A 20,157-nucleotide genomic window follows, 5' to 3' on the forward strand; every position below is an offset into this window, starting at 1 on the left:
GAGGGACCACAGAATTGCTATATTAGATCTAAGTCTCTTCAAATTGGAAGCCAAATCCTGCAGAAATGTGCAGTGGTAGGCTTTCTCCTTTTACTATTGTAGACAAACCTGTATCTGGAAGCAATAGAGAATTTTTTTTTTTTTTCATTCAAAAGCAGTGGTGAAAGTATCTTGCTTTGATCTTCTGCCATCACTGTGTTTGGATGCAGTGTAAGAAGAATGTTAATAAAATTTAGCTTTCTAAATATTTCTGACCTGTAGGGATTTATAAATTATTACAGTTTTAGAATAAAGAGCATTTCTTAAGACGTGTACTCTGGTTCTGGACAGGCTATATTGATAGGATTCTTGGAACCATGAGCAAAAAGGAATAATATATTCTGTGGTTTAACACACAGGAATACATTTTATGAATATATTAGTCATAAAATGGAATTCTGGCTGTTATTTGAATAATGAAGAAACTAAATTTATAATCCTTATAGATTTTCTGGTAAATGGACCTTTCGTTGAAAAATATTTACAAAATTAAAAAAAAAAGGCACCAAATTTTAAAAATGAGCTTTTACAATTATCAGTAACAAATATAAATACAGGTGGCAATAAGTTGGTCTCCATGAGCTCCATGCAGGAGTAATAGCTCCAATTACTGTCACAAATGTTTATAATTGTATCTATTGCTGCCAGACAATAAATGCTTTTTAATATAGTAAGGCCATAAATGTACATGCCGCTGTTGTTTAAACAAAATACAATTTTCAGCAAATTTATCCTTGAAACACCTGCTATAATCAAAAGGAGGTGAATGCTATCAAAATAAACTGCCTAAATTAACTAGACACACATACATTTTTAGAGCAGCCTGCATGATTACTCAACTGCCATGTCGTCTCAGAGAATGAGCAGAAATATTCACTGATGGACTTTTACAGGCAAGCTTTCTTTAAGGGAGACTACACAAGACAGAATACTGTTTTTGATTTCTGTATTATTTTTTAAAAATAGTGTTATTTTGTGGACTTAAGATTGTATTCTCAAGGTCAATTTTTTTTTCCCTTTGTAGCCTGAGGCTCATAGACAGTTATTAGGTTTGTGGAAAAGAATACTATGCCTAAATTATACATTCAAAAATACTGTAAAAAGATGGAAAAAAAACCCAGCCATCCTTAAGCAACTGGAAATGACTTTTAGCTGCTTCTGTCACAGTCTTGTTGAACTTTCAGGATATTCTGTGTTTAAAGTTAGTGGATGATGCCTTCCTTCCTGTTTACCCTGAATGTGATAAATGTTTCAACTGGATCCCGAAAGGTTTCATTTATCACAAGTTGAAATAGGAGAACAAGTGTTTTTACTGTAGAGATTACCATCGGTTGTAACTAAAGAGCTTCAACAGTGGGAGGTTTTTAAGGAAATAACCAATAAAGACTGCCATGTTATGTAAATGCTGTAGAGGGAAGTTACTAATGCCTCACAGCAGATATACCTCAAATAGACATTTGTGATTGAGAGCATGGAGCTAATACACATTGGTTATAATTGAAATTTCTACACTGCTTAAATATTTCATTATTGCAAAGTATAATTTAATGTTTCCTTTTTAATTACTTAATATAAAATATGAGTTGAAGCAGAAACCATTTATCATATGGACCTCCCTACATAATGCACTTTTTAATTGCCTTGATTCATTTTTCTAATCAACAGTATTAGAGTAGTTCTCACTATCAGAGTGTTTTATTACAGATTTCTTAATATTTGGACAAGTTTTTGCCCCCATAGTCTTTGTCCCATCATATGTGATTGTTTCTTTATGCCGAGGTAGCAATTTATGTTTCTTAGTTCTTCAGATATGCAGACAACTCCATTTTTTTGGTTTTTGTTTGTTTTTTAAGTATCCATATGAGATCAGAGTTTCAATTACTAGACTCTTGAAGTTGAAAGAGACTGGCAAGGTCATCTTTTCCAGCTATCCACCACGGTTACTCAGCATCCTGTGAAATAATGACATTCTGAGTCAGCCTAAGATTGTTCCTGCATTCTCAGGAGGGCCTCTTTCACTGCCTTGCCAAATCTCTTCTCAAGGCTTATAACTCCTTCCTAAATCTGGGAACCCCCACTCAGAAGATTTGTGTGGCCATATAAAAGGGGTGTGAATAGAGTTAGCATGAAAAATAAGTCTGAGTCAACATATGAAAACACTTAGTAACAGATGGTAGTTAGTAAAGATCTAAATATGAGCACACATTAGAAATGTAATTATTTAACTAACGGGGTATTTTATGGAGAGATTATGGATCTCCAGTTTCAGTTCAACTAAAGGCAGGTGTGAGGATCCCAGTGATTGCTGTAATAGCCTTTGCTTGCCCTCTGTATGCACTGTCTTATTTTTCTCTACAAGAGGAATATCTAGAAAACAGGTACTTTCCTGAGGAAACACTTATTTCCAGTATGATTCATTTCCAGTATGATTCCCACACCCCCTGCAGCAAATACACACAGACAGCGTATACCACACATACGTACCAAATTCTTCGTAAGTCTGTGTTTATTCTTTGCACAATTATAAAGAAAAACCATGCGTTCACACCACAAAGGTGTACCACATAAGATTTAGGCTGCTGACAATCAAAGAAAAATGGCACATTTAAAAATTCAGGAAAGCTGCATTCTGCAATTATCCTGCAACCTGATGGGCATTTTTCATTAAGAAAGTAATTTAATCTCATGAAAAAGTTATTTAATTTAATGGACAGTCTGTCTCTCTCTCTCTCTCTCTCTCTCTCTCTCTCTCTCACACACACACACACACACACACAAATACATACATAAATGTGAGCAGTGATGAAGCTGAAGATTAATCTAATAATTAATTAGGACAGAAGAAGAGAATTGCAAAACTGCTTATGCAAAGCAACAAAGAGAAAGAATACAAATAATGTTCTGTCATTAGAGAAGGGAGTGTTCTGCATGGAGAAAGCAAATACTCTGCTCATATCCTTGCAGAAAGCATGATAAATTATTGACCTGTCCCAGAAATATTTGCTAAGTGAACTTAGACATATGCAACTCCTTCTAGCAAGCTGTGTTTTCTGCCTCTTTCACTTAATCTGATCTCTTGCCATCAGATTTCCAGAGAATTTTCTCATTGACTGTGGATAGAGTACTAAGTGTGTCACAGGAACATCAGTGTTTCACACTGAAATCTCGAGACTGATCACTTCGGAACTGCACACACTTGGCCCTACCTCTCTACCACTACAGCTACAATTATCATTTTAATAACTAAGTCTGGTTCCCTGTAGTTAAAACAGAGATCAATTGTCCAGATCCCCTTCCAAGCAAGGACTTGCTACCTAGCCACAGAACCTACAGCGGTCTGCTCCTTCATTGTAGAGCTGCCTAACCCAAGGCCCTACCCTTCCAGAGTAACCCACATCTGGCTTATGTGAGTTGTTTATAGTTTGTGACTAACATAAATAATGCTGATTTGAAAATCCCTGTACATATCTTTTGGTAAACATAGGTATACATTTCTATTGCCATTTACCAAGAGTTGACTTACTGGGTCATAGCATATGCATGTGTTTAACTTTAGCAGACCCTGCCAATTAGTTTTTGAAAGTAGTTATATAAATTTGTACTCCTTCTAAGAGTGTATGAAAGTTCCTGTTGCTCCCCAGCCTCCTCAACATTCAGCCTTGTTTTAGCCTTTTTTTTTTTTTTTCAGGCCTGCACCCGCAGCATATGGAAGTTCCCAGGCTAGGGGTCTAATCAGAGCTGCAGCTGCTGACCTATGCCAGAGCCACAGAAATGTGGAATCCAAGCCATATCTTCAACCTACACCACAGCTCATGGCAAAGCCAGATCCTTAACCTTCTGAGCGGGGCCAGGGATTGAACCTGAGTCCTCATGGGTATTAGTTGGGTTTGTTACCGCTGAGCCACAAAGAGTTTTAGTCATGCAGGTTTGTTGTGATGTCTCATTGTCATTCTAATTTGCATTTTCCCTGATGAAGTTGTGCTCCTTTTCATGTGTTTATTTGGCATTTGGATCTTCTCTTTTGTCTTTTGCTATTGGGTTGTCGGCTTTTTCTTTTGATTTATAGAAGTTCTTTATATACTTGATATGAGTCCTTTGTCACAGGTTTGTATTGCAAATATCTATTCTTTAGCTACCCTTTTCACTCTTATTGATGTATTATGATAAATGGTGGCTTAATTTTAATATGCTCAAAATGATCTATTTTGGGGAAAGAGAAATATGGCTAATATTTATGTTTTATTTAAGTATCTTTGCTTCTCCCAATGCTATGAAGATATTTTCCTGTTTTCCTCTTGACACTGTATTGTTTTACCTTTTGCATGGAGATCTGCATCCATCTAGCCTTATTTCTCATGTACAGTGTGAAGGTATGATCAAGATTTATTTGATTTTCATATGTCTATGCAGTTGACCCAGTTTATTGAAAAGGTAATCCTTTTACTAGTGCACTGTTTTGTCGTAAAAAGAGAACATGCATGTGTGGGTCCGTAGCTGGACACTCTGTATTATTATATTGGTCTTTGCTTCAGTGGTATCTTTTAGATTTTATTTCATGTTTATTTTTTGCTGTTATATAAAAATACATTTCTCTGTGTGTGTATTTGTACACATCTCCAGCACACTTGCTAAATTTGCTTTTTCATTCTAACCATAAGCCTGTATATTCTTTTGTGTTTTCTGTGTATACAATTATATCATCTTCAAATAATATCAGAATTATTTCTTTGTTTATAAGCCTTATCCCTTTTATATCCTTTATCTTGCTTGAAATACTGATTAAAAACCTTAGTCTGTGTTGGATATAAGTGACATTAACAGGAGGAAAGCTTTCAGTATTTCAGTTTTGCCATCAAGGATGATGTTCGCTTTTTGACTTTTACAAATATCATAAGGTAGATTAAAGACCTTCTCTTTTGTTCCTAGTTTGCTGAGTTATTGTTATGAATGGATGTTAAATTTTTTAATAATTTTTTCTTCATCTATTGAGATGACTGATTTATCTCCTCTTTTTTTTTTTCCTCTTATGCTGGATTATAGTGGTTGATTTTTGAGTATTAATCTTGCATTTTGGAATAAATGCAACTTAATCATGTTATATTACCTTTTTGTATATTACTGGATTAAATTTGCTGGTACTTTGTTGAGGATTTTTATGTTTATATGTATAAAAGATTGCTCTAGGAGTTCCCTGTGTCATGGTGAGTTAAGGATCCAGCACTATCACTGTAGTGGCTCAGGTCATGCTGTGGGGTGGGTTCAATTCCTGGCCAGGGAATTTCCATATGCCATGGACGTAGCCAAAAAAAAAAAAAAAAATTTTTTTTTCTTATTTTCCTAATTTTTCTTATTTTTTAAGGTGTCTTTGTCAGGTTTTAGTGTAATACTATGGAGTTCTCATAAAACAAGTTAGCAATTGTGCTCCCTCTTTTCTCCCCTCTCTAGTGGAATTTATATAAGTTCATTATTATTTCTTTCTTAAATATTTGAGAAAATGCACTGATAAAGTCATGTAGGGTGGATATTTCTTTGTGAGAAAGTTTTTAGTTATATATATTTTATCCTAAAATGTTTTAAATATATTGTTTCATTATACAGATGATATAGAAATACATTTTTACAAAAATTCAAATATTAAAGATAAAACTGAAGTCTTCTTTAGCCATCGTCCCATCAAAATTTTCAGTTACATTTTACTGCATTTCATCAGGGAATGGTACGTTATATAGAGATCTTTGCAGGTTTGGGCTCTACCACTGATTTGCCTGTGTGAGCTTGGGTAGTCTACTTTGAAGTAGCCATGTCTCAATATCCTTGTAAAGTTTTGAAGAGAATTAAATGTGATGATGTAAGGACAGTGCTTAGCATAGTGCCTGACACACACAAAGTATTCCTTGAATGTTAATATTAAAATTACTATTAGATTTAAAAAGATCTCAGAATTAATGTTCCCCCTATTGGGGGACTATTCTATACCCAAGGAAGGGAGATAGGAAGGGTTTCTGAGTAGCCAAAATAGGTATCACAAAATACTATGTGTTAACCTCATGCACTTTATGTGTAGAAGAGTCTTATAAATTCTTCCTTGGAACTTAGGTTTCAGAAATTTTCACAAAGTTGCTTATCTGGATTATTTGTCCACAGCAAGTTAGAAGCAGCAATTCTCCTGTAGCATATATGTTTTAGCAGGACAACCAAGCTAAGAAACATTTAATGTGCAAACTTGAATTGGGAGTTATCACAGTTTCTTGTGCTTCTTATTGAAATTGATGACAGAGTGAGGAAATGAAAGAGGTAGGTTTGTATAATGGAAAGTTTCTAAGTGAGAGGAAAACATTTGGTTTCCTAGTCATTTTGTGATTGACAGTGTAAAAATCACACAACCTGTTTGTTATCCAATCTATGAAATGGAGGTACTCAGGATTTCCTCCCCTGAGTGACCTTGAAAATCCCTGGAGAAAGTTGAAACAAAGGCCTCATAAGAAAAATAGGATTAGGCACCTTTAATAGAGGGAGCCCATAAAAGCCCTTGTAAATAATTTTATATTTGTTAAAATAAAATTGCAAAAAAGAACATTGAATTAAGATTTCATCAGTAATTATTCACAACAGAATTGAAGGAGAAACAGTAAGAATAGAGGAGAATGTTGGGGTACACGGCAGAAGAAGTATTTTGTGATGGAAAGCAGTTCAAGACACACATCAGAGTCTGGGGCCCTGCTCCTGCCCTGGAGAGCTGGAGCAAAAGGTGCCCACAGACTGTGAACTGCTCTGGTCAGCTGTGCTCTGGCCTGGACTTTTCCTGAGCCCAGGAAGAAACCATCCCTGTACACACAAAGGCCTTCCTCAGCTTTTCTATATCAAGAGTCCTTTGGCATTCTGCCTCTCCACACATAAAGAAGCTCAAACTTGGGTGAAGAAAAACTGAGAGTTTGACATTTTACAAGTTGTAAATTAGAGAAACTTATACACAGATAAAGTTCTACTTGCTATCCCTAGCACACGTTTCAGTCTCTCTTTCTCCTGCAGTTCCAGAGAGGAGCTTTAAGAATTGAGTTGGAGGAGTTCCCGTCGTGGCGCAGTGGTTAACGAATCCGACTAGGAACCATGAGGTTGCGAGTTCGGTCCCTGCCCTTGCTCAGTGGGTTGATGATCCGGCGTTGCCGTGAGCTGTAGTGTAGGTTGCAGACGCAGCTCAGATCCCGCGTTGCTGTGGCTCTGGCATAGGCCAGTGGCTACAGCTCCGATTCGACCCCTAGCCTGGGAACCTCCATATGCCGCGGGAGCGGCCCCAGAAAAGGCAAAAAGCCAAGAAAAAAAAAAAAGAATTGAGTTGGAGATCCAGGCAAAGAAACCAAGTGTATCTGCATATGTGAAGGAAATTGTTCAGGTGGTGTTCTGTTGAAATAAAATGCAGAGATCTATATAGTCTTCCAGTCACCTTAACAGCTGCAATTAGATCTCATACATTTTGATTTTATGGTATACTGTGAATCACCATCTGCCAAGATGTCAATTAATCCAGTTTCTGAAAAGGGAGATATATAATTTGGTGCTAAAGAATTTGGAGCAGGGAGAGGGTTATAATTATAACAATACCTTTGCCATTGACCTCACAAGTGACAGAGAGAATTACACATGAGAGTTTGTATGAGAGGATTTTTAAAAATAGGAAGTCTAAAGAAATGATATAGTCTTCTTATTTCCATAGAGAGAGGAAATGTGCTAGATTAGGTGGAAATTTCAACTTTAGTAGGAATGAGAAATGACCCTTAATGGACACACTTAGAGCACATTGGAATAGGTGAGCAGTAAACTCCTGTGGTCCTTGTGGTCTCACTTGATATATGATGTTGGGCTGCACCCCACAGGCCTACAGGCCTGCTCTTGCCCAGCTTTAAGACTGAAGAAACAGCCCGGAGTCAGCGATAGAAACTTCGGTGGTTTAGCAGAAGAGCTTACATACCTGAAGCAGTGTCCTGGAGTGACACCCTACCACGTATGCCTTGAGTGGTGGATGGTACAAAGCCACAGGCTTTTCTGGGCTGGGTGGGTGTGGGAATTGCCAGTTAGAGGCGGAAATAGGTTGTCAGGTTGGCCCATGCGTTACCAGGGAAAACAGCAGAGGGGCTGGCCCCTCACTGGCCCTTTCATCAGAACAATCTCAAGATGAGGCCCAGGGCAAGTACGTAGGAAGGCCGCTCCTGTAGGCCTTCCTCAAATAGGGTGTAGGTGAAGCAGGCACAGGTTGAGCAGGGGAAGTATGGAGAGCAAGAGGACAGCCATCTTGAATGGCCTGACCATACCTATAACAAAAAGAATCTGTGGTTTACCTTAGATACACTTTGGTAGTTCATTTTATCACAAAGAAGAGAAGCATATAGTATGTGGAAAAAGCACTGGTGGGAAAGTGCTTTCTACTTTCCAGACATGAAACCTTGGAAAGGTCATTTAACCTGTCTGATTCTTGGGTTTTTTTTTCCCTATAAGTTATGTATGCAGTCAGTTTTTCTGTATTACAAACAACCCCTAGATCACAGTGGTTTATAACAATACCATACATTTATCCTCACTCAAGATACACATCTACTGATGTGTAGCTCAGCTGTGGCTCTACTCCAGCTATGTTCCATGTTTCTTGCTCTCAGACTTAAAGGATAACCCCTTTGTGAGGCATGGCTGTGATTACGGCTAAAAGAAAAGACAGGGGAGCTGGTGGATGCCTCTCAGAGCTGCTGCACAGCCCTGGCACACACCATGTCCACCATCACGCCACGGCCACAGGGGATCACCCAGCCAAGGCTGGCTTCCGTGGAGCAGCAAAGCACAGCTTTCCCACAACCAGCCAGCAAATCACATAGCTCTCTTTCAGGGAAGGCTAGAGGTGAAGAAGGGACGAGGATATCTACTTAGCACTCCAAACCTTTGAGAGTCTTAAATAAGGAAAGGTGTTTAAAAGGGCATTGTAACTCAACGGATTCTCTCGTATGTTAAGAATTCCTGTTACATGTTTGGAGGATCAAATCCTTACATTAAAACCTGCCTTCTCCATTCTTACTACAAACCTTTGTAAAGTTTTTGACCATCTCATTTGTAGGGTTTTTTTTTAAACTATATATTTTGCCTTTTTATTTTCATGTTTTAAAAATGTTACAAGTACAATCATTCATATTCTCTACTATATATTAAATCCCTTTCAAGAACGTCTTAGGCATGCAGAAGGTTTTTGACATATTTTTCCCCCAAAGATTACAAGTGACAAAATTTTCTTATAGGAAATTTGGAAAATATTGTTAGTACGAGGAAGAAATTTAAAACACCGCTATTCAAATCCCTGTCTTAATACACATATACAAATATACACAAATACTAATTTTTACTAAATTGGACAGCTAATGAACATACTCTTTTGGCAATGTTTTGCCACATTGCTGTGTATATGTTGTTAAAATGCGTTTTTGCTGACTATGAAATATTTTTTGAAAACATGAATTTAATATTTCAGTATACAACATTAATGTATTTGATATACAATCATATGGAATTATAAAATCCAGTCATGAAACAAACACTTAAGAACCCACTACCCAACTTGGGAACTAGACCATTACAACATCGTGGAAGTGATGTGTGTGTTGCTCTGCCACTGCCCCTTCTCACCCGTGGGAACCACTGTCCTCTGGTTCATGCCCTCTCGTTAGCTGCTGCTTCTTCCTCTTCTTTCTTTATCTTTGTGTGTGTGTGTGTTTTCATGAGTGTGTGTATCTCCAAATAGTGCATCCTTGAGTTTTGCTTTGAGCTTTATAAAAATAGTATCATACTGCATTATTTTTAGGGACTAGGTGAATGTGACAAAATTAATTTAATCTGTCCTCTACTGTCAGGTATTTAAAGAGTCTTCTGCTGTTTTACACAGAACTTATACATTGATCTTTGTGTGTTTCCCAAATGATTTACTTGGGAATAATTTCTAGAAGTGAAATTGCTGGGGTTAAAGGGTAAGAACACTTTTAGGGCTTTTTAAAAAATAGCTGTACATCAGGAAATGTGTCCATCTAGACGATTTTAATGAGCATTCAAATTTGCCTGGCAGATAATTATAAATCATTACTTGCTTTCCACTTTAAAAGGCAGTGAAATTACACAAATGTCCCAGTGGCTTATCCGGTTAAAAAGTCCAAAACCAAATTCCTCGGTATTTCTGGCTCCCTAAGATCTATTCCATTCTTGTCACACTGTGATATTACTATCTTCTTAGTTCCCACGACCAGAAGCCTTACAGACACCTTCTCTCTACTTGCCCACTTCCACATCAGCCACCCTACACTTCCCCTTCGTCAATAATCAGTAATCAAGTCTGTTTTTTCAGTGTCCCTTGAATCCATCCATCCCTTCCCCTCCATTCCTACAAGCACTGCTCTGACTAACCCCTGCTAATGTGTCAGGGGGACCATGACACAGCCTCTTAACTAGTCTGCTACCTCTCTTCAGTCTCTTGCCTTTCTAATCAGTCCTTCACTCTGCTACTTTCTCAAAACACAGACTTGACTTTAAAACTGAAATCATTGATAGCCCTCTACTGTCTACATGATAAAACCCTCATTTCTTAATTAAAGCCCTGGATCTGATTTAACCTACCTCTCCAGCTTTGTTTCCTTGTGATTCATCCTTCCCACCCCAAGAACTTTGTGGATTATATTCTAGCCAGCCTGAGCTACTTTCCCTATATATTTTCCTGTTTTTCCTTGTTCTTGTTATTCCCTCAGCCTAAAATACCCTTCCTCTCCCCCTCCTTTCCATTTTGTTGAAATGCTATTCATGTTTCAAGTTTCCACTGAAATACCAGCTCCTCTGTGGAGTTTAACATCAATGAAGTTATCATAGTTACACATAGATGAATCAGGCATGTTTGCTTCTCTCAAAATACTTTGAATGTCAAAACATGAAAAAAAATACATTTTTTAACATTTGCTAGAAGAAAATAATGCTGGATAGAAAAAGCAAACTATTTTAAACACATCAATTACAATAAAATTTAAAACTATATTTAAAATGTATGGAGAAACATGTATGTTTATACATTTATATGTGAATATATACATATGTATATACATTTTATACATATGTGATAATAGAGACAGAAACAAAGACTGGTGGGAATACTTGAGCTTGGTGTTTATTAAGCTTTTAAATTCTTTTTGGAATCAGGCAGGGTGAGTACTTCCTTAAAAAATTAATATAATGATACTTGTTAGGTTCATCATCTTTCATAAGGATGCTTGCTTCGGCTTAAACAGGTTTCCATTTTGAGGCTTCCCCTAGTCAATCTAGTTGCAGGCGGCCAACCAGTTGCTTCTCCTCCCTGTTGCACTGTTGACTGGCTGAGTTGGGGGGACCTGTTTCCTGGCCACATCAGCCCAGCCATAGTCACAGGTGGTGAACAGTCCCCACAACTGTAAGATGAAGGTGCTGCTTAGGTGAGTGTTGGATGAGTAGGAGATCTTTAAATTCCTTTCTACACTCTTGTATTCTGAGATACTTTCAGCTCATGAGATATGAAGATGCTTAAGGACAAAGGAAAGTGCTTATTCACTCCCTGCTCCAGTATCTTCACTGGTGTCAGGCAGCCAATACCTCCTTTTATTAATTGTGAACTGCCAAGAGGTACTGTGTGGGAATTAGTATGTCTTCTGATCCAGGTGCTCCCTTTCTGTCGCTGGGCCTCTGTTTGCATGCCTATGAAATGATGAAGGTCAGGCCAGACAGTCTTTGAGGTTCTTTGCCATTTTAATATAATTTTGTAATTGGTATGTGTGAGGTTCCCAAGGATTTTTTTTATAATTATTTTTTTATTGTTATTTCCTCAATTTTTTTTCTACTGTACACCATGGTGACCTAGTTACACATACATGTATACATTTTTTTCTCCCATTGTCATGCTCCATCATAAGTGACTAGACATAGTTCTCAGTGCTACACAGCAAGATCTCATTACTAATCCATTCCAAAAGCAATGGTTTGCATCTGTTAACCCCAAGCTCCCAATCCATCCCAATCCCTCCCCCTGCCCCTAGGCAACCACAAGTCTGTTCTCCAAGTCCATGTTTTTTTACCCTACAATCACTGGCCCAGGTTTTAAAGTTAAGAAATTAGGAGTTCCCGTCGTGGCGCAGTGGTTAACGAATCCGACTAGGAACCATGAGGTTGCGGGTTCGATCCCTGCCCTTGCTCAGTGGGTTAACGATCCGGCATTGCCGTGAGCTGTGGTGTAGGTTGCAGACGCGGCTCGGATCCAGCATTGCTGTGGCTCTGGCGTAGGCCGGTGGCTACAGCTCCGATTCAACCCCTAGCCTGGGAACCTCCATATGCCGCGGGAGCGGCCCAAGAAATAGCAACAACGACAACAAAAAAGACAAAAGACAAAATAAAAAAAAAAAAAAGTTAAGAAATTAGTAAAATGGGGGAGTTCCCATCATGGCTCAGCAGAAACAAATCTGACTAGTATCCATGAAGACATAGGTTTGATCCCTGGCTTCACTTAGTGGTTTAAGGTTCCAGCCTTAGCATGAGCTGTGGTGTAGGTTACAGACGTGGCTCAAATCTGGCATTGCTGTGGTTGTGGCATAGGCCAGCAGCTACAACTCCAATTCGACCCTTAGCCTGGGAACCTCCATATGCGGTGGGTGTGCCCCTTAAAAAAAAAAAAAAGAAAAGAAATTAATAGGATGGGACCATTCACAAAATAGTTTTTCCTTCACAAAACAGTAGATAGCACAGTAGAGCATCAGGGCATGTCAGCAGACACATGTGACTGAGGTATGTCCTTGTTCTGTCACTTATTTCAACTCACCTTAGTGTTTTTTCTCTTCTGATGAGTATTTCTTAAGTCCTAAAATTGTTACCGTTAGTGATGTAAACCAGAAAAATGTTGAAGATCTCCTGTAGGAAATTAAAATGATGGGGAGGATTTCAGACATGCACACACATTTGGATCAGTCCAGCAGTAGGACAATATATCTCAAATATATTAACTCTAATAATCATTATAGACTTTCTTTCTTAAGAAAGAGACTCCAAAGTCTGAAGAAGAGAGCTCCATTTTCATTTCAGGGGACAAACTAATATTTGATATATGATGCTTGATTCCAGAGTTGCTTCTGGCAAACATAATTGTTACTGTTTAAACAAGTATTTCTTGTCTAGTAATTAGAATTTTTTTCATTTTGATGGGTAGTCATAAATATTAACCACCAACAGTGCAGGGATAATTTATATTCAAATTGTCAGACATCACTCTGTGAACACATAAAATAATTTACATTTATTTAAGACCTTTTATCCTAAAGTGCTCTACACAGATTTCTTTATAATCTGATTGCAAGCTAAATATAGGACTCTCCCACCTGAAATAGGGCAGCAACCAAAGTAATTAAAATTAAGGATACAACTTCAAAAAAGTGGAGGAAAGAAGGAAATTGAGTATTTTTTACTTGCACCTATATGCTCTTATGCCCATAGGATTGGAGAATCCATGTTGACCAAATGCACCAGCACAAAAGTGGAATTGAATCTGCTCTAAAGGAGACCAAGGTATGTGAATTGCTTCTCTGTGTACTCACCTGTGGAATACCCATTAAGGGAAAACATGGAAGGAAAAAAGACTCAATCCTTGCCCTTGAGGAGCTTATTGATTGAATGTGCCGTATTATATTTCAACAGCCTTAATACTTAAACCAGTTTTAAAAAGGTAACTATATAAAAGCAATATAATGGATATCTAGTATATTACATATTTTAGATATATAGTTTATTTGCATATGTAGAAATACTAGAATTATTTCCTCATCCTTTCCTCTCTGATTCTCAGGGGGTAACAGATCACCTGGCCAGAATGCCTAGAACCTCTAACTCCCAGGCATGTTGCCCTGCCAGGAGTAGGGACTTTTGGAGGGTACCACAAAGAAGCAAAGTTGGAGTGAGATGTTATGGGTCTCAGGCTAGAGCTATAAGTTTAATGATCTACTTATAACTGGAATATTCCAGTCATCTGTGAATTGTGCTACAAGAAAATCATGTCATTCCCTTACCTGCCTTGTTTGTGAACTTTATGTAAAGCAGAATCCACTCACATACATTTTACATTTGCACTACCAGGTGCTTTTTTATTTTAACATTTTGCAAATTGCAGCTGAAATAATTCTCATTATAGACTTTTTTGTTACTGAAAATTTCAAACCATCTTCTTTTTCATTGGCAGTTGGGAATTTGTGGGCTGGATTGGGGGAGATTTAACCCATTTTAAACTGCTTTTGAAAAATGTGTTTGTGAATTCTTTTGTCTGCTAAAATTTCATGAAATTTCTAGGGGTTTTTGGACAAACTTCATAATGAGATTAGTAGGACTCTGGAAAAGATTGGCAGCCGAGAGAAGTACATCAACAATCAGCTTGAGCACTTGGTTCAGGAATATCGAGCAGCTCAAGCCCAGCTGAGTGAGGTAACTGAAGAATGAGATCCAGGGTTCATTCCAATTAATGACCCTCAGCCCTAAACGCGACACAGCACTTTTCATTTGAGAATCTTGAAATGCTTTGCACAAACTGCAGCACATTGATTCTCTGCCCACTTTAGGAAACCAAGTGAGGCAATAGAACGTGTCACCTCCATTTTACGGTGATAGAAATTACCTCCTAGAAGTCTGTAAACGCATCTCTTCATCTGACTTAAGGAGAGGAAGGCATATATTGCTGAGGAACATGGCTTAGAATGGGAACAGAGTGTCAGGACACCTGGTTTTGTTTCTAAGTCGGCTGTTAATTTACCGTCTGAGTAGGAGGAAGTAGAATAGTATGCATTTACATGTGTCAGGGAGAAAAGACATTCTTGCCATAATGGCTTACAGCCACATAATAAAGAATATGAAAGCAAGACACGTTCAGAGACAAGCAGTTTAATTAATTAAATGAGCAATTTTTTTAATCCTTTCAAAGTTTTAGAATTTTCACCAAAAATAAAAACCCTCAGCCTTTGGAAGCAGCCGAGCTTTGTTGCAGCCGAGCTTTGTTGCAGCAGTAGAGCTCTGAAGACTTTCCTTGGAATTTATGCCCCCTCTTTCGTAATGTTGAGGAAGACTAGCAAGAACACTTGCAAATGTCAGTTGAAGGCATATTTTTTTCTTTCAGCAGACAAGTTTAGAAGGAGAGAAAAATGGAAATAAACTTGAGATATACTTCTGTACTTTCAGAGGTTCTCAAAGGCCAAGCAGCAAGTAACCTTCACTGTTTTATTGTTTAATTTGTTTAATTAATTATTCACACATATACACATCTATTTGTTGGTACTTTTACTTTTAAAATGCTATAAAAAGTCTCTGATTAAAGCCACCCTCAAACATTGATATTAAGTAATTGATTGTTAAATTAGTTCCCAAGATAGATTCCGTATTGTCATACTGTTTGTTAATCCTTATTAATTGCTGATTCTGATGCTCCATTATGATTGATTTTTCAGAACTGGTTTTCTCTGCATAAGATGCAGATTAGATCGACCAAAGCCTCTGTCTAAACTGTTTAGGAATGACTGGGGATAGTTTTTATTGTGAACCATGCCCATGTGAGTTACACAGTCAGTATATGAAGGTTAAGGTAGTTCATCATTTCATAGTGCTTTAGTTAAATACAGGGTGCCTATTAGGGACATAAAATAGCTACTGTTAAATGTCACTCTTCACAAATATATTCACAAACGAGGAGGGGGGTCGTCATAAAATGATATGCAGAAATTGCAAACACAAAGAGGTCGTATTTAAGTAATCTGCTTCTGTTTTGAATTTGCCATTAAACAAAATGCTTTCTCCCTAGGCAAGGGAGCGATACCAGCAGGGAAACGGCGGAGTAACTGAAAGGACCAAACTCCTATCTGAGGTACACACTGTGTGCTCTTGCCAAATCCTCACCTGTCACCTGGGCCCGCTGTTCAGAGCCATGGATGGTTTAATAAGGCTATTGCCAGGGGTTGTTTATTTTAATAATTGCTGCCTATTGGCTCTAAATCCTTCCCTTTAGGAGGAAACCCCTAAATTCTCGTATCAGTCACTAATGTATTTACATACTACTTGTTTCCACAAAATGCCTTTAGTTGTTTTACTAAAATTTAACGTGAAACATGCCGATAATGTTAGCACATTTATAACCTTCTTTAATCTTTTAAAAAACATAAAATGTATTATGTAGGTAATACATAAGAGGGTAGGTAAAGCACTGACTTAATTTTAATGGTAGTCTGCAAGATGTAAGATTTGTTCTTAGTGATTGCTTTTGATAACTGTGTGATCCGGAGAATTTCTTGGCCCACAAATTGGGAGTAACCTTTCCCCATCTAAAAACTTACAGAATATTGACATATATTGTTGTATTTACTTTCATTATCTTGCAAGAGATGTAAGACCTAATATATAACAAATCATATTAATTATATTGATTAAAATATATATTATATTTAGGTCTTACCTATATACACATATAATACATATTCCCACTTTCGCTGAAGAGATGAGAGGAAAAAAAACCTTACAACAAGGTCAGTAGGTAATGTGGAACTAAAATTCTCTTTGTTACAATCAAGTATAACTGTCACATACTTTTCTGTGTAGCAGAATTAAGCTTCTTTTATTGAGATTATTTGAGGAGTAAATAGTTATTTTAAAATATTAAAAATATAACTTTAGAGATATTTAGTTTCCAACCCTGTGGTGCTTCTAGGCAGATAAAACATTATGCAGAAGTAAAGGGCTTACTTACATTAGGTAAATTAACACTTGAAAGGGAGTCCAGGGAACCATTTAGTTCTTTTGGAGTACGCAGTTATCCCCAGTTGTAACATTTCAGGTGCCTGAAAAAAATTAATTTGCTTTACTTGGATGAGCACTTTATTCCCAAGGAAGTTTTTACTCACCAGTATGATAAAAATAAAGCCTACTAAGTTACAATAATTATGGTTTAGTTCTACATCATATCAAAATTTTTCAGTTTTTTGAAGATGAAATTTTCTCCCTATCTTAATGCTGGTTTGGAATCTTGCTAATCATAGGGGCTGTAGCAGTATAATTTTGAGTATGATGTAGAGTACGGATAAGAGCCAATATAGCAGCACAGTATGCCTCTCGGAGTTCATGGTTTGGATAAAGCAGTTAGAATCTTTTTATGTAGAGCCATATGGTATAAACACTATTTTTAGTGTTCTATAAAGGAAAAGGTGGCATAGTCTCTTATAAAACGATAATATTAAGATACCTAGTAAACTTTAGAAATCTAAAATCTTTTTAGGTTATTTATGCTCTTTTATTTAATAACTGATGATTAGAAGCTGGCGTGGTAGATGGCATCAGATAACTGCAAGGCTTGAGTGACTGATGCCTAAAAAAAGTTTAGATCATTTTTATTCTATCATGTAATAACCTGAGAAAGTTAATGAGAAAGAAATTTGGTGAAGTTTAACAATAGGAGTACTCTCAGAAGATGAAAGGCTTTGCATATCCATATACTTTATCTTACTATTCAAGTTATGACTAGAATATCTTTATATCCCTTTACATATGTATTATATCTGAATTAATTTCAAGAATTCTGAAAGTTTATTAAAATCCAATGTTCATGAAAACTTTTTTTTCCAATGAAAGGTTACGGAAGAGCTAGAAAAGGTAAAGCAAGAAATGGAAGAAAAAGGGAGCAGTATGACTGATGGTGGTAAGTACATACTCATTTTAAGGAGAGAATAAGCAAAAGAATATCTCTTTAAAGTCTATTTTTAAAAATGGTGTTGATAAATAAGAAGTCTGCTTTTTAAATGGATTTAAATGAGGGAGAGGTACATGGTACAAAAATTATGTCTGATAATCTAGTATACTATTTTCCTTACAAATGAGCTAAGAGTCCTTTTTTTTTTTTTTACTATCATTTAGGATTTTTTAAATTCAAACTGTATTAATTCAGAAATAGAATGGGAAGTATTTAAATATGTACTTTTTTATGTCAATTTTAAAAAATAATATTTGGTTCTGTTTATATCAAGTGAGCTCCATTATTCCATTTTATGTGCAAAAAGAGCACTAAATGTACGCCCAGATGGCACAAAGGCGGTGATGTGATGACCTTTTTTTTCCCCTCTTCCGCAGTAGACCTGACTGGGCAAGGGTCAAATAGGAAATAATTAATAATCCTGCGGTAATCATCTTCCCTCGTTCTCGCTACTTTGACATGGCGCAGTGGTGATTGCCTAAAGCCTTTCTATGCTCTAGAAGCATTTGCTAGAGTTTTACTGGCATATCTTTCAAAGGTGATGTATAGGGGGTTTGCAATATGTTTGAAAGAGCCCATTAGCTATGTCTCAGAGGTAAATTCTTCCTTCCCTTTTTCTCCCATTGTATCCCCTTTGCCTTCAGACAAATATACTAGCCCATAAAAAAATATTGAAGACATCTTTAAGCACCCCTTTAGCAACTCTTCCTCTAGAAAAGAAGTTCGGCCTCAGTACATCAAATGCTACATCATTTCCCAGCCTAAAAATCTCAGGTGTTTAAAATGCCACAGCCAAACTGTGTGAATGTCAGTAAATTGTTGGCTGTGTTTTTAACCCTATTTTTGGCTTAAGACAAAGTGAGGGAAATGTCATACAATTCTGTAACACACTGATACTCCAAATGAACATTTTTATTCCATGTTATTTTCGTTCTGCAGCTCCTTTGGTGAGGATTAAACAGAGTTTAACGAAGCTGAAGCAAGAAACGGTTCAGATGGACATTAGAATTGGTGTTGTGGAACACACATTACTCCAGTCGAAACTGAAGGAGAAATCCAACATGACTAGGGACATGCATGCAACCATCATTCCAGAATCTACCATAGGCTCTTATTAAAACGTATTTTTCATGCTTTCAACTGGTTGTTTGTTTTTTTAATATCAAATTCTATTTCATATTGCATAGATTTCAAAACACAATTATTCCTCTTAAAGCATGTTGAATGGGTATTGAGTACATGTGTACACACATATTGTATCATGGTGATTAGGCATGGTCACATCCTTTCAACTGAATATAATATTTAATAAAGTAATTACAAATTCTTACTTTCATAGAAGCTTTCACTACTCATTGCATACGTTAAAGCCCCCCACCAGTGGCTCACTCTTCTTATGGTTCCTTGCATTTGAGGAAGAGGTGCATGGTGTGGACTGTGGGTGGCCCGTACTCTCTGCAGTGCTGCCCCTACCGTCAGCACATGGACCTTGCACACAAGCCTGGCCCTTTCCATGTAGTTCACTCTGCAGTGATCACAAGGGCTTCGGCGCCCAGAGGCAGCCAATGATAGCTAGAGAGGCTTTCCAAGAACCCCAGTGACCCTTGCCTCAGCTTTATAGTTACCTAAAATTAAATTAAAAAAAAAAAAAAACATGAGGAAAAATCAACTTCAGTGTGTTTAACATTTGAAGTTTATTATTTATCATGAGTATTTGATGACTGATTTTGTATCTTCTATGATATAAGGCCACCTAATAAAAAGAAGTATTTCCATCATGTTTGACTCTGCTCCTATAGTGATGCAAAGGTACATACATTTCTCAGTTCTACTTTTTTTCTGTGGTATCAACTCTACTAAAGAACCAATTTGTAGCAGATGAAAAGACAGCAAGTCATGTAAAGATCAGCCTCCTAGTACTGATGATCTTTACTTAAATGTCGTACTGATGAGCAACTTTCTAGTCTTGTATTTCTAAATCATTTAAATAAAAAAAAAAGCACTATTAGAGGGACCAGACTTGGGACTAGGGGAGAATGGTGAGGGGACCTCAAACCAGAAGATAACCCACATTATTTTCTGAAAAGGAGGAGAAAAAAGCTCTAATGATAAATTTTGATAAGAATATTTATGTGTATATAGGACAATAAAAATAATAAAATCCTTTTTCATTTTTTATCCTAATATTTTATCCCTCTCCATTTCTTTAGCTTTTACTTTCTAGATATGTACCCTAGTACACATAAATATTTGTCTTTCCTTCATACTCTCTATAATCTGGGTTTAGATAAAAGAAAATCAATATGTATAAACTACCCTGTTAC

The 20,157-nt window shown here is 37.0% G+C and overlaps 1 protein-coding gene across 3 annotated transcripts in view; it reads left to right on the top strand.

Annotated features, from left to right (window-relative positions):
- IFT57 (intraflagellar transport 57) overlaps positions 1 to 19,166 on the top strand; it is a 58,164-nt gene extending 38,998 nt beyond the window's left edge. The window contains exons 7-11 of one of the 3 annotated variants that reach the window (XM_021070455.1): positions 13,558 to 13,629; positions 14,404 to 14,535; positions 15,899 to 15,961; positions 17,716 to 17,782; positions 18,773 to 19,166. In XM_021070455.1, the coding sequence (XP_020926114.1) occupies positions 13,558 to 13,629; positions 14,404 to 14,535; positions 15,899 to 15,961; positions 17,716 to 17,782; positions 18,773 to 18,951 (513 nt within the window). In that variant the 3' untranslated portion in view covers positions 18,952 to 19,166. Of the gene's footprint in view, positions 1 to 13,557; positions 15,962 to 17,715; positions 17,783 to 18,772 lie in introns of all 3 variants that reach the window. The other 2 variants (XR_002337925.1, XR_002337924.1) reach the window with 2 other exon arrangements.

Source organism: Sus scrofa, chromosome 13, assembly GCF_000003025.6.
Source record: "Sus scrofa isolate TJ Tabasco breed Duroc chromosome 13, Sscrofa11.1, whole genome shotgun sequence".
NCBI lineage: Eukaryota > Metazoa > Chordata > Mammalia > Artiodactyla > Suidae > Sus > Sus scrofa.